The sequence below is a fragment of the Xiphophorus maculatus genome, chromosome 18 (assembly GCF_002775205.1).
Source record: "Xiphophorus maculatus strain JP 163 A chromosome 18, X_maculatus-5.0-male, whole genome shotgun sequence".
Taxonomy (NCBI): domain Eukaryota; kingdom Metazoa; phylum Chordata; class Actinopteri; order Cyprinodontiformes; family Poeciliidae; genus Xiphophorus; species Xiphophorus maculatus.
The window spans coordinates 28014717-28030028 of NC_036460.1; the positions used below are offsets into that span (position 1 = coordinate 28014717).

Sequence of the window (15312 nt, forward strand, 5' to 3'; positions counted from 1 at the left end):
ATACACCTAACTTAGCTTAAACCCCGAATCTCCGCTTGATTTTGTGCACCACCCATATCTAACTGCACACTGTTGAAGTGAATCATCAACTGTGTTTCCATCAATCAAATATTTGCTCTAACTGAAGTTATGCTAAACAGAAACAAGCTAATTTTAAAACAACTCATGTTTTTCGATAGAAAGTTTTTGTGCTGGTGTTTTTTTTTTTTTTTATCGAAATAGATGTATTTTGCATCACAAGTCACGTATTCAACAGCCAGATATTATTACTGGGGAAAACGCCAAAGACAATGACAGGAAGTAGAAGGAGGATGAAGTTTTGTTTTGTTTTGTGTTTTTTTTTCTAAAAACATGCAGCTGACTCCACCAGAGCTTTTACAACATCACAGTTCATAAAAAGTTGCATGTCATTCGAATGTGTTCAAACCATAGCTCTTCTGTAAAATGGCCGACTACAATTTACCCAAAACGGGGCATACGTAGCAGCACACAAGTATTTATGTCTTGTTGCTTCATTGTCTGAATGAGACGTCGACGTTTCCTCTGATAGATAATGAGCACCATGGCTGAATAATGAATATATCTCATTTAGCTGTTTACATCTGTCTCTGCCATGATTTTTAATGACTTATTGCGTGAACAGCTTGTTCATGTGTGATTTCAATTAATTTTTTTATTTAATGGAAACAATGCCATTGCAAAATTATGTTGTTTTTTTCCCCCCAACATTAGCTCAATATTGACAAATACTTGCGTTCATTTGAAATGGAAATGCAGTTAGTTTCACATATAAAGCAAATTCCCACACAAGTATACGGAGGGCTGATCCTACCAAAACTGACGACAAATAAATAAAACATATTTATTTATTTTCAGACATATTTAGTTTTTATATTTATTTTACCATATTGGTGATTTGACTGAACCAAAACACAGACAGGGATCCGGGTGAAAAGATATCTAATGATGAAAACAAAGAAACAACTCCCATAATTAGCTAGCTAAGGCAGGAGCAACAGAGGAGGGAACAGGCAAAATCAAATGAAACAGACAAAAGCATGCTGTTGGTAATGGAGTGATCCAGCAGTGAGTGAAAGACTAAAAAGAGTTTAAATACTGAGGAAAAGGTAGAAGTGACCAGAAGAGCTGATGACAGGTGATGAGACGCAGCTGGTGAAGGAAGCAGGAGGGGGCCAATGGGGAAAATGTCAGCAGATGGGATCAGGGAGCAGAATGGTAGAGAGTGAGGAAGAAAACAAAATAAACAAGACCAAGAGAAATGAGGAGAGGGGAAAGAAACCTAAATCTAATAAATCAGTAAACAGAAAGAAACATTTATCTGAATAAACAAATCCAAAACGCAGCAAGACTAACTGAACCGACAAGGGATACGCTGAGATCGCAGAAAATGAAAAAAGGAAGAGTAAAGAAGCAAACAGAAATGAAACTAAAAGTTCAAACAACTACGGATCGTAACACACACGCGCGCCCCCACGCATGCATATTTTTATAGGAGATGTTTCATTACAAAAAATAGGTATAAATAATCGAAGCACCAAATACTGTAGGGCTACTTCTTTTACATATTCATAATTATTGCTTGTTTATAGTGAGTGTTGCACATTTTTAGTCTGTAGCCTCCAGCAATATATATCTATTTATAAACATCTTCTATATCATATATAGTTTATACTGCTGAAGTCTTTACAGTAATAAATACTTATTATGTAGCCATTTTGCTGGAACATGTGACACAATAACAACAAATTGAATCTGAAAAATAACCTGCAATTCTTTGCATAATAGATTTATTTCATTATATTTAAAGATCGTAGATAGCACCTGGGATGGGAGAGTCAGAACGTTCTCAGATGGGAAGAAGAAAAGAAAAAGATGTACTAAGCCTGTCCTCAGTGTTGCATGGCCTATAATAGTGTTGTGATTGTGTCATGGTCTGGAGGTTTCCTGCTGTTGACTTGTTTTTCCTGGGCAGAAAACAATAGTTTGTGCCCCCCGGCGTTTCTGAACAGCCTTTTGCTCTCCAAAACAGGGTTATCTGTTTTTTTTGTTTTGTTTTTTTAAAGAAAGCTACTGCATTGTTTGTACACTTCACCAAAAACACACAATACCTGATTATTTAATCCTGAAGCATAATCTGAGGTAAGAGTATTGTTCTCTCTGTTTTAATGTGATTTATTCACCATTTGGCTCAACACACTTTCTCCATGGGGTTCCATTTAATCATGTGTAGAAAAAGCTTAGATTATTTGTTCCCCTGTTTCATGAATTAATAGCCTTGACTGTGACTTAAAAATAATGTGGGAATGACTTCCCATTGAGCAAAGAGCAAGATTCAGCACTGGACTTTTGACAGTTGCTAATGTACTGTAGATGTGTCTATATTCACATGAATTGTACCAATCTAAATGTCATATATTAAACATAAGAAAGTTTGCCAAAGACAGTTCTGAGTACAAATAAAAGTAAGAAGAATCAGTAGACTTGTCGAAACTCTTGGTGGAAAAAACAGACAAAAAACTACACGTCAAAACTTACCAGGAACTTTAAAGTTCTGCTGGGGATTTTCAGGATCACAAAGCTGATTCCCTTTTTACCTGAGTCTGTTGCTATGGTAACACAAGTTGAAAACGAGCCTGCTCCAGAGCAGGCTATGTTTTCCCAAATTAGTGACTAATACACCCGAAAGCACTAAGTGGGTCATATACTGAGAAACGTCTATGTGAGAGAAATTCCAGCAGAAGTAATTTACTTACACTAAAACAGATATACTGTATTAACATTAAAATGTTACCATACAACTGTTTTAATTAATTAAGTTTCTTAAATGGGCGGTATTATGTATTTTCCAGACACATTGTGATATTTTATAGCACAAGCAAGTACCTGTACCTATGATACTATCAGTTGTTATTAAAATGTTATTTATATCAGCATAACTTAAAACCTAAAAGAAATTTGACTTTGCAATTTAACACCTTGACATTGGGGCTCTGTCGCTTTAAAAAGCTCCTACTCTTTCCAAAACTCTGTAAATAGTACGGGAAAAACAAAAGATGGCACTTTTGATCAGAAAATTACATTATAACATGATATGAAGCTCAAAGTCGATTTTACATAATAACCCCCTTTAATGATACACATCTTAACTTTAAAACATTTTCTTTAATAGCAAATTTGTCTGTATAAAAATGTCATAGATTGACCTTACAACATTTTTAAGAGTAGTTAAAATTATGGAGTCCAACTATAACACATTTAATGCAACATGATTAATTTTTGAAATGGCTCTGCCAGCAGCACTGGATTATTTTCAGCTTATTTAGTGCAAAGAGCGTTAAAGGGGTTGAGATTGTATCTCTGGAATTAAGACTCGACCTTTCCCTCGGGTCTTAACAACAGGTGGCCTGTGCTGTACATTAATTTAATTAAATGCACAATCAGAAGTGTCAGAGCCATTCATGGTCTAACGATCTTCACTGATGTGGCTGTAATATTCATTAGATAATTAATTTTGGATTTTTGCAAGCTACCTTTCCGTTTCTTTATTGTGGTTGATCCTTTCATTAAAACTTCTACTGTGACACTTTTCCTTCGTCTAGAAAGTCAACTTGGTTACTAGTAAATGTTTCCGGTACCAAAAGGTATGAACAATCATGATGTGGAAACTGAAACTGAAAAAAAATGACGACGTTTTAAAACTCGTCATTTTTACCAAGCTCATTGTCATTATCATCATCAAAAACTTTATTTATAAAGCGTTTTAACACCAGTCACAGCTGAAACAAAGTGCTCAACATCAGTAATAAATAAATATGAAAACTTTAAAAAAAAAAAAAAAAAGCTAAAAGGCTACAAAATATAATTAGAAAAATTTTTTAAAAATGAAAAGATTTCTAACTTTAATCTCAGAATTCTGTCTTCACGTTTTTTGAGATTAAAGTCAGAATTCTGAGAATAAAGTTGTTGTTTTTTCCAGTGGCGTGTCAACCAGGAGATAACTAATAATTGATTAAGTTATCAGATTGTTAAATTTGTGTTACTCTTAATTAGTTGGACATCAAAAAGCTATGCTAACGTCACTTTGTACGATGTGAAGTAAAATGTCTAAAGGTTCATTGCATTAATGCGTATCAACTTTTTTTGCGATTATGCGTCAGGGTAGAAACATTTCTTTGTGAAAATGGAAGACATCTTTTAAATTTTCCTTTTTCAGGCTTCAAAGTGGCCCCTAAAAATAAAGGGAAAAAAAAAAGAGTCAACATATTAGAGAGTAACTCTCACAGCCTGCTGCCTCCTCTTTCTTTTCTTTCTGAGTGCTAACGTTCAGGAGACTGGAGGACTGAAGTCCCACAGCTTTACCAACTTCCATAATCAAGAGCTTTACAAGCACTCAGCGCTGATATTTCCGTTCAGCTGGATCTCCTGCCGGGAGCAGACCTGAAACATTTCAGAAAAATGGTTGGAGCTTTGGAGGGTTTGAAATTACTGACTTTTTTTGTGTGTGTGTGTGTGTGTGTTGTGTCAGGAGGTTGGCGCTTTCAGCTGGACAAAGTGAGCATTTCGAAGGTGTTGCTATGATTCAGTGACTCTTTTCAGTGTTGTTACAGCTCACATTTCTTTTAGGCAGACTCGAACACGTACAGAAACCCCTGTGTCGAGTCAAGGACGGAAAAATACTCATTTAGAGGCTTTTGAAGCTACAACATTAAAACCGTCACCGACTGACGTGTCACATATCTTACAATAACCCAACCTAACGCACAAACCTTTGTGTCTTGTAAATGTATCCATACTCCTTTTTCACCATTTGTCACATTACAGCTGCAATCTGCAGTGAATTTAATCAGGATTTTGTGTCACAGACCAACACAAAGTGGTCAATAATGGGGAAATAAAAAATAAAAAAAGACTTGTATGGCTCACTGCCTGGGGCGGCATAGCCTAAAGGGGCGTAAAGGTGCTGTAAAATAGGAACTTATTAGTTGCAATCAAGGAATTTCCAATTGGTTAATTGTTTGTCCGCAACTAAACAGTTAATCAATTAATCGCTTGGTAAATTAAAATTAGCTCGATAACTTCCATTCTGATGATTTAATATTTTCTGAAGGGGAATTTTGTTTAGAGAGTCATCATAATGTGTTTTATTTATGGTATCGTTATCAATGCATTATATGACAACGGTCTCAAAACAATATTACTGTTTACCTCAATAATTTCTGGAACATTTTGTCATCCAGCAAAATCTGTTATCATGACAGGCCTAGTCAGATTAATAAGGAGTTCTGCGTCATACATAATTCGACAATATGGCTGAATGCTCAAACTGGCTAAAGAAGCTGAAAGTCATGTGTGATTTGCAACTTTAAAATTAATTCACTCACACTCATAATGTGAGTGTGAGTTTGGTTGTGTGTGGGATGGGAGAAGGATGAGCTTGTCCAGAAATTCTTTCTTTAGATGCTCAGTTTTAAAATGTCGGAGCTGAGAACAGATTCATCCCATTCTGTGTTGATCTTATTTAAGTGATTGGGTTCTGATTCCATAATTTCCCCCAAAGAACAATTACATGTTTAAAACAAATGAAGAGGACTCAAATTCATGTTACAAACACAATTGTGGTTTGCACCGTTTACCTGGACTATGAAAGCAGCTGCTAGATTATGCATTCATTAAATTTTTTATTTAATTCGTTCAATAATAAATATGCATAGCTCATGTAACAACTAAAACAAATCGAATGAAAACGAATGAAAAGGAGCAGACAATAATCTCTGCCCAATGTTCACATAAAGAGAACATTGGCTATTCAATGCAGAAGATTATTAGATATTTTCAAATGCACAAAAAATACATGACATCAGCTTATTCAATGCCGTATCACTTCATCAACATGTCTTTCAAAGTTCTTTAAAATGCAGAATGAGATTCAGATTGTTTTATCTCACTGTCAAACTGACACCGTAAACTGAAATGCATCTTTCCATCGTCACTGTTCTGAATCTAAATCTAGTGTTATTTTTCTGCTCTCTCCATCCAAATCTGCAGCCACTGTTTAACATCTGGGGGAGCGAGTGGAGAGTCATAGTGTTGTTGTTGAATCTGTTTGTAGTTGCAGTTTGGAGTTTAAAAAAAAAGCCTAAGAACTGCAGACTGTACAGCATTAATGGTCTCCATTAACATCATCATCATTACCAATTTACAAAAACGTTATTAAGCCGGCGGCTCCAGTGTATCACCCAAACTCCATCAGCGTCTAATGGATACACTTTATCTTAAAACTCTAAAATATCATTTCCTCTGTGACTGGTGAGCATTTAAGTAGCAGCTGTGAAGTCCAGCAAACGTTTCTGTTCCAGATGGTGCAGTTTGGATTTTGTTTTGCATTGTGCCTCTTTTTTTTAAAAAAAAAAAAAAGTAAGAACACGTCTATCAAAATGTTCTCTAAAGGTTTGTAGAAACCAAACTCAAAGCATTCTGAGAGGGTTTATCGCTCAAAGGGGAGACGCTGACAAATCCTAGCAGCATGATGTCTTAGCCTAGTTTTATCTCCTAATACTTATGGTAATATGCAGGAGAAGCTGATTACAAAATGTGATCAGATACATTGCTGTTTAAATTGCAAATGTGTTTTAGAGACAAAGAACATATAATTACTTTTTAAGTATGAAACATAAATACCTCAGTCTGTTTTTATACTATTTTTCAAAGCCGATAAGGTTTTTAAATCCACGTTTGTTTTCCAAAAACTGCCTTTTGATTAAAGCGGGAAGGTGCTACCATATCTGAATGATGCTTTTGGGAATTTCATAATAATGAGAGAGAAGATTGTCTTTTTGTTCGACAAAAAATAAATTTTTAACAGGAATATATTAAAAGCATGGACAATATTTGGTTATGATTGTTAGGGCGTTTTCACACCTGATAGTTAGGTAGACTGGGTTTGATTGGGGATCAAAATTGCAACAGTTGTTACACTTTCAGCTGGTCCAGTTCTCTTTCACATTGAATTGTGTCAAATAAACCAAACCCTTTGAGAACCTTGTTCCCCTCCTTGCCTGTGGTGGCGCTGTACCAAGAACCACCGAAGGAAACAACACAAAAACATCTAAAGACGACAAGAGCATAGCTTCCTTCTTTGTAAAATGTAAATAAAAATGGAGTGACATGAGATTTTAGTGGACTTCTGTCTTGTCTTTGCTAAAAGATCACGAGCCGTTTCTCATAGGGCGTGCTGTGGTGGCGCAGGGGGTTAGCACGCCCCACATTTGGAGGCCTTAGACCCGCGGACATCGCGGGTTCGACTCCCGGTCCTGACGACCTTTGCCGCATGTCCTCCTTCAAAAATGGCGCCGCCATAACACGTGTGTGTTAATCTGTGTATAAAAAAATTTCTTGCTGTAACTGCGAAATAATTTCCCTGCTGGGATGAATAAAGTAATTCTTCTTCTTCTTCAGACTAGCACTAGACTCTCGCGCTTGTTTAAGCTGTTTTTACCCAGAATGCTTCCTGCTTGTCTCCGATCCGCTTTGAACCAAAGTTCAACCGAACTAAGACCGAGGTTTTTAGGGAGACCTAGCTCATTTTTAGTTTACTTTTTTGGTCCGCGTCAGAGTTCAGTTGGGCATTCACACCTCCCCAAACAAACCGGATTTTCTAGACTAGAGTTTGATTGAACCAAACTAAACGGGGCTGGTGTGAATGCAGCCTTAGTTTTAACGGACAGAGTAACCTAAAGCTGAAGGATAATGACACTGCAGAGACAACGCCTTGGCTGCGTCAGGCAGCCAGTCAACAGCCAGACCACCGAGGCATCTGGACCTGCTTTTACTGACAACTAAATTTATCAGGTAAGAAAATACGTAGAAGAGCTGTTTAGTGTCCTAATGTTGAAACTTCTCATGAAGCTGTATACAGCATAAAACTGGAGTCCAGCAACAGGCCCTGTCTCAACTAATAACCTAAAACTAGCACTTAAAAATACAGACTTTGTCAGAAACATCTTCCAATGTGGTAAATTTCTCTATTGATAGCCAGTTTCATGAAAGTCTCCAGGCTACTGCCACCAGACAACATTTCTCCTTCCTCTCTCCTCCACACTGGATAAATCGATGCATAAATTTCCCTTCATGAATTCAAATTCCAGCTGCAGACGTTGCTGTCACTCCTTTTGTCTCGGTTTGCCTTGTATAACGCACCGTGTTGCGTTCAACGTTCCAAATGCAACGTTACGACTCGTTAGCAACTCTGTTCCCTGTTGCCTTGTGGTCACTTTTGCGCTTTCTTACATTTTTTTTCTTACTTAAGTTTGTTCATGGAAAATAAAAACAATTGTAAGGTGCAAGTTTGACAATAATTGAAAAATGCTTGAAAAAAAAAAAGAAAAAACTAATCAGCTGCCTTGAGAGCTGATCTCAGATCAACTGATCTCAGAGATACAATCTCTTGCACACTCAGGCAATAGCACCTGTGATTACAGCACAGGTAGCCTAACACACAGAGTGTTTCTAAAGTCCTCCTCCAAGTTTTATGGCGATGTGATGATGAAGAGCTCTATTAATGATAAAGCCGAGTGAGCCGATTAAAACCACAATCAGCCTCATCTCATGCTGAATAACCTTGAGATTTAATCTATTTTGCCGCCATGCCACCCGGCTGCCGCTTGCCTTATGATGTCAAACCGAAAAACTCTAAAGTCTACTTGATTGCCCCCCCCCCGTCCCAGGTTTGTAAAGGCTGGCTTAGCATGCCATGATTTATAAGCAATTAATATGGCCAGCAATGGCACTTTGCACAGTCTATGTAATTTAAAAGACGAACCAGAATAAGGAACTGCAGCATGTCCCCAGCCACCAGGGTCTGAAATAATGAGCCACTGTGAGAGCAGAACCGAGGTCAGGCACTGAGGAGAGACATATGTGGACTCTATGAATAAAAACACGACGGAGGAAAAAGAAAGGGTAGAAATGCTGGGAATACAGAAATACAAGATATTCTCTTGAAATGTTGGCAGTACTCGGACACTGCAAAAACAAATATCTTTCCTGTCACTGATAATTGGTGAACTAAAGCTTTTAAAAGGGCGGATATATGTCGAAAGTCTGAAAAATAACTTTAAAAAAATAATTACATAAAACCAGCCTCTCCAGAAACTTCAAAACAAACTCTTCTGTCAGAAAAAATAACTTTTAGACGCATGCATCTTTTAAACTGAAATGCACTACTGTATGCGGATAATAGCATCTCTTCTGGAATCGCAGAACATGACAGTCCACTGTCGAAAAGAGATAATTGGTTGTTGTATGGGAAGAAAAGACCATTCTAACCGAAATGTCTATCTGGACTTTGGTAACAGAGAAAAGGATGAAGGGAGCACTTTTACTTCACCCAAAGACCATACTCAGAAAAAAAAAAGTGAGAGTACAGTTTAACAGGACACATTTCTTATCATTCATCAAAAATAAACTTTCTCACTGCCTTAGGATTGTGATACAACTGGAAGTTTGGCTTCAAGTGAGCCCAAAAAAACAACCCAAAACATAGAGAGGAGGCCAGACAATCGAGTTGACCATGTTTGTTATTTCCGAGCATGAAGAAATAAGATAACATGACTAACATGGCTTTGATTTTCCCCATTAGTACAAAACGTCTCATGACGTATGTGAACCACATTATTAAGGCTACATTTACAAGTGAACGCTGCCTGGAACCCACCAGTATTTTCAGACGTTGATTTGGAAAAAGGTTCACGTTTAGACAGCGCCGCCAAGATCCTTTAAGTCAGCTGTAGTTGTCAAGAGAGGCCACTGGATGGCACTGTATTTTTGACCCTTAACTTCCACTAGCTTCCAGTAAACGGTAATCAAACAAAGTGATCACGTATTGCTGATCAGAGCTTGTGCTAAACTGAACAGTTGAAGTCGCGCAACGCAGCACAATGTTAGCCACCATTGCTTTGGTTGTCAGCTGCATGTTCTGCATGTGTAGAATAATCACTACAGCGTTCTGTGAATGTGTGCTTTCACACACGCGGAGTACTTAACACCTCTGCAGGGTGTGTTACGGAAAAGCTTCACTCTGAGTCCTGGTTTGAAAAAGTGCTGTTGTGAGAGACTCGGGTCACTGGTGTCATGTAGACGAGCAGCAAAAATGTTGAAGTGAAGAAAAAAGAATAACTTCTTTGTTTCTAACATTTCTCCTCTTAAACATTTACCTTCAAATAAGCAGCAGAAGTCTTGTTTTATAGTGTCTGAGCCAAATAAAGAACAATTTTTCAGCTGCTGCATGATTGTAGTTACTGCCTGTAAGATCATTTCTTCTGACAAATTGGAACATCACTCTCCCTCCTATCTGTTCACATTTGGGATTTAATCTTTACTGGTTTGATCGTTTGGTGGCCATTGAGTTAGCTGTCGATTCCCAAATTAGGAGTTGCATCCATAAGGTTATCACAGCAACCTTTCATTCTGCTTTCAGCAGCCTTGTACTTGTTCTTCCTTTCATAATTCTTTGCATATTTCAAAATCCAACCACTGATTTTGATATAACTATGACAAGCTACAACCTAAACCCAACAGGAAAGGAAAAAATGAAAGAGATAATGATACATGCGCTTAAAACATTCATCTCTCTCCTGCTCCACCTGATTCTGTGTGGGAAGTATTTCACGAATCACGAATGTGCTGAAACTCGGCTAACGGCCGTCATCGCTAGGTATGATCCTGTAAGCCGACAGAGCCGCCGTGTTAACGAGCTCCACCGTTTCCCCCGGGGCAAACTACGTCTTCTCCAAGCACACCATCAAGGGCGACACGAGCAGAAAGGCAATTTCATTATCCATAAGAATCTCCAGCACACATCAGGAACCAAGAGATGACTCCAGAGTTTGTTTACGTGGAAGTTTGTCTCTCGGGCGCGAAAAGGTTTTGCCACATCCACTCTGAGGTGTGATTTTTCAGCCAAACTGTTACCCAGACTGAGAGCGAATTATCCACACAGTCACAATTCCTTCTCCTTAGATGTTTATGTTGGCATTCGAATAAATGAGTCTCCAAACACCCACAAGCCCAACACTGTCATTAGAGCTCACACAGCTAACTGACAAAAGACTGAGTGTTGTGTGTGGGCGTGCACGGATGCCCACTGACAGCACATATTGTGAGAGTATGCACAGGATCAGCAGCCATCTGGGGAGGAATGTAGCCTTTGTTTAACTTAACTGGAGAGTGAAACCACCTGACCGTTGTCTGTTTAGACATATCGCTGTGTAGAAGTTAGCACCAAACTGGGATTAATTATGATACGAAACATATACAACATGTGATAGAGAACGGTGGCAACAGTTCACAGTATGTGACGCCAGGGCAGAAATAGTAGCTTAAGATGATCAATTTAACATTTTTGTGTATTTTTATGATGTTTAGATTTAGAAAGAAAAGAAAAGGAACCTTTGGCCGTTCATGCTGTAGCGGACGCTAACTAGAGTTTGGACTGTTAAAATCTCATTCGGGGAATGTTTTAACCACTAACAGTCCGGTAATGTTGAGCTTATATTTTTATGGGTATTTGTTTCTTGCGTTTTATGCAAGAAAAAAATTTGCTTTTTTAAGTTACAACAAAAAGCCTCTAAAAACGTTTTAAGTTGTCCCATTGTCAAAAGCTAACGGCAGCTATGATAAATGTGGCTAAAGGCCAGAGCGTTCAAAGCACAGCTTCTAGCTAGACAGTTAATGTAGGAAGGTACAGAGTTTTGGACTTAAAAGAGATACAGCAAAATATTTGTGTTCATTTTGCTATTCCCAAATTATTAAATTATTGATCATTGTGGTTGTTAAATAGATTAAAAATCAATCCATCCAAAAGGTTGTTATAAATATTCAAAATCAGCTAAAATTAATATGAAAATACTTCTTCAAAATAATGTTTTGTCTTTGCATTGTGAAATGGTTATTTGGAATATTCGTTTTAACACTGAATAAATAATCTCACATTACCCATCAGATTTTTCTTAATGTTAGAGTTTTAAAACGCACAACTGCAATAAAAGAGGAATTTGTTTGAACACTTTTTACACATCTTCACCCAGGTGTCAATAATTGTGGATAGCCCTTCTCTGTGCATACTGTGTACTTTTTGTGTCTAGGCAGCTTTCATCCCGTCACTCACTTTGGAGCTGAAGAGCTGAAAAAAAAAAACAAGACAGAGTAGGTACCCTCATTCCTCAAATGTATTCAGAAGAAAAATCATAAAAACTGCACAAATCCTTGATCTGGAAACTGAAGAAAGCACTGATTATGATTACACCAAATTAGCTTTTACAGTGGAAGATATTGCAACTTTGATGATGTTTACAAAATCCTGCCAAAACACAGAGAAAATTATCTGCTGAAAGTTGATTTCTAAACCTTATTTATGTTTTTGTTTGTTTAAATGAATAAAGTCGATGCATTTTGATTGCAATAACACATCTTTAGCAGCTTGTGATTGCTTTCTACTGCAAAGATACTTTTCAATAAAATTCAATTGATCTTTCACAGATTAAGTTGTGCTCGTGTGTCCAGACAAATAAAGTACAGAAAACCGACGCACTTGCCAGCGGCTCAACAGTTGCTCGGATCCTAAGGGAACTTGTTGTTTTGAATATTTCATCTAGATGTGCAAGAAGCCAAATCGACGTCAAGCTGCCGCGCGCTCCCACCGCTCTGCTGTCTTTCCACATTCCTGGCCTTCAGCGCCAACATCAGTCACGATCCAAATACATTCTGTCAACTGAGGTGATCGGTGATATTTCAGACAAAAACATCCTCTGCGCATAATTGGGGAGCAGCGAAAACTAATTGACGCTGTCAGATGTAAAACCAGTGACCACTGGGAAATGTGACACTGAATGTAATATGAAATCATTAGTTACACTTGAGCAGCCGCCTCGAAGGCAGCAGCTGGGAGAAAGAAAAGCAAACAGATAAATACAGACATATCTTTACCTCGTGCACATCTAAATGACCCAGACATGCAGACAAGTCGCTCACTGAGATAATTGCAATGAACACAAGTGTTATACTTGTGTATAATTCATAACTGGGGCGACTGTTGTTTACTGTGGAGCTGCCCTCGCTGCATCAACTTTTAAGCTCTTTTGTAAAGCTTATACACAAATGACACCTGAATGCAAAGTGGCAGTACGTAATGAACCAGACAGATTACAGAGGATCCAGGAATAATTGATAATATATTGTAATCTAAGTATTTATCCAAGGTTGTTCACATTTTAACAATTCAAAAAGAAAAATTAAAGGGGAAGTATTTTGTAGCTTTATATTATGTTATAATCTTTTTCCCTCATCAAATACATCCCTGGAATGTTGCTTTGATTCTTTCATGCATGTTTGAGAAATTTTTCATGGCAACCATTCAACTGTGCAAACGCCTAGGTGGACGTAGCTCCACCTTCGAGGACAACGTTTCTCCTCCTCTCAGCTCCTTCAGACTAACCAGAAGCAATTAGCAAACACCGGGTGGAGCAGCATATCTGCTGAGTTCATTCTCAGTGCAACGCTGGTGAAAACGTTGCTAAAGGGTTAATAGAGGAGCCATGTTGTGACGACTTTCTCAAGGCAGAGTTTCAGAAAGAGCAGGAGCTTCTTAAAGAGACAGAGGCCCAATTTCAAGGCGTTAAATTACCAAATTAAACTTCTATTAAGTCACGTTTGATACATGTAGGATTTTTTAACAACTGAATGTTACATAGTGACTTGACTGTGCTATAAAATGGCACTAAGTGCCTGGAAAATATATAATTCTCCTTTAAAAGCGTTAGAAAATTAACGCTTTTAAAGCGTTGTATTTTGAGATATAAGCATTCTCCTCTGCACTTTTATTATCTTCACACTGTCTGTTTACGAGGTCTTGATCAATAAAGTTTTCCAATTACCCCTCCTTTCTCCAGTTTGCACCTTAATGCCTGATGCTTGAAGGCTCTTCAAAGGCAGGTATTGTGCTGAATATTTAAGTTGGTGTGCAGAAAAGGTTCTAATAAAACTTTTTTTTGGACGACTTTTTATTTCCTCGTAAAGACTTGGATACCTGATACATCATGCAAGGAGTGACTCAAACGAGATAGTGGGAAAATGGATTCAATTTGTGTGCTTGACAGAGTACAATCTGAATATGCAGCTTTGTCATGTTGTCGCATGAGTAAAGCTAATACTCATAGTACATGCAGCAAGGTCACAGTCAGCCCCGTCAGGGTGCTGGTTGCTGTTTGGAGTATTTTAGAGGTTCTTCTTTGAAAATAAAACAACAAAGGCTTTCAACGGGATCTGTCTGAAGGACTTGTTTGTGTTTAAATAATGCGCCCCATATGACAAGGAGAAATAAAAAAAGGTAAATACAAGTCTGCCTCCTAAGCTTCTTGATGTTTTCTGGTTCCTGTTCATTATTCTGCCATTTAGGGTGCATTCACACCAGCCCTGTTTAGTCCACTTTAATCAAATTCTAGTTTGTTTGCCTAGAAAGTTGGGTCCGGAACAAAAAAACAAACTCTGATCTGGCTAAAATCCCAGGTTTCGGTTTGTTGAAGTGGACTCTGGTCCATAAATATGGATGTGAATGGATTTTTGTGGATTACACAAGGAGCACAAGTCATCAACTCTAGAGAAAAACATAAATTCTTTTCAAAAAGTACAGAGTTAAAAATGAAACCTTTAAAAGCCCAAAATCTGATTGATTCATAAAATTCCCCAAAGAACACCAAAGCGTGTTCTTTGGGGAAGGGGAAATTAAAAAAAAAATGCCCTATTTCTTCAGCAATATGAGTTTTTGTAAGGTCCCATATAAAAAAAATAATAAAACCAGCTGTAAATGACGTCAGGGTGAGTAACAGTGTTGCTGACGCTACTCACTTGGACACTAGAGAGAAGGCTTCGGCGCACACGGCCGGACACGGCACCATTTTGATCATCACATGCTCCTCGGCGGCCTGGAAATGCGCCCTGGTCACCTTCTCCAGCACCGAGGCCAGCGTGGCCACATCGCCAGCCTTTGTGCTCGGGTCACCACCCACCGTGTCCAAGATGTTTCCACCGTGCACCGCCAGCAGCAGCACGTGGGTTTTACATTTCCTCTGCAAAAGAAGGATGATGAACAGGGAGAGATGCTATAAAAGCAAAGAATCAAAAAAAAAAAAGAGAGAGGAGAAAACACCCACCTCTGCATCCTCCAAACCTTCAATGCTGGTCTGAGGGGCGCAGCGTGGACCGCCCAGCTGGTACAGACCCTCTGGATTAGATGAGTAA

At 38.2% G+C, this 15312-nt stretch overlaps 1 protein-coding gene across 2 annotated transcripts in view; it reads right to left on the reverse strand.

Annotated features, from left to right (window-relative positions):
• The window catches only part of pitpnm3 (PITPNM family member 3), a 136615-nt gene that overhangs the window by 40626 nt on the left and 80677 nt on the right, over positions 1-15312 (reverse strand). For both annotated transcript variants that reach the window (XM_023351586.1, XM_005804088.2), the window contains exons 4-5: positions 15225-15295; positions 14920-15140 (exon numbers count right to left, since the gene is read on the reverse strand). In XM_023351586.1, coding sequence (XP_023207354.1) covers positions 14920-15140; positions 15225-15295 — 292 coding nt within the window. The remainder of the gene's footprint in view (positions 1-14919; positions 15141-15224; positions 15296-15312) is intronic.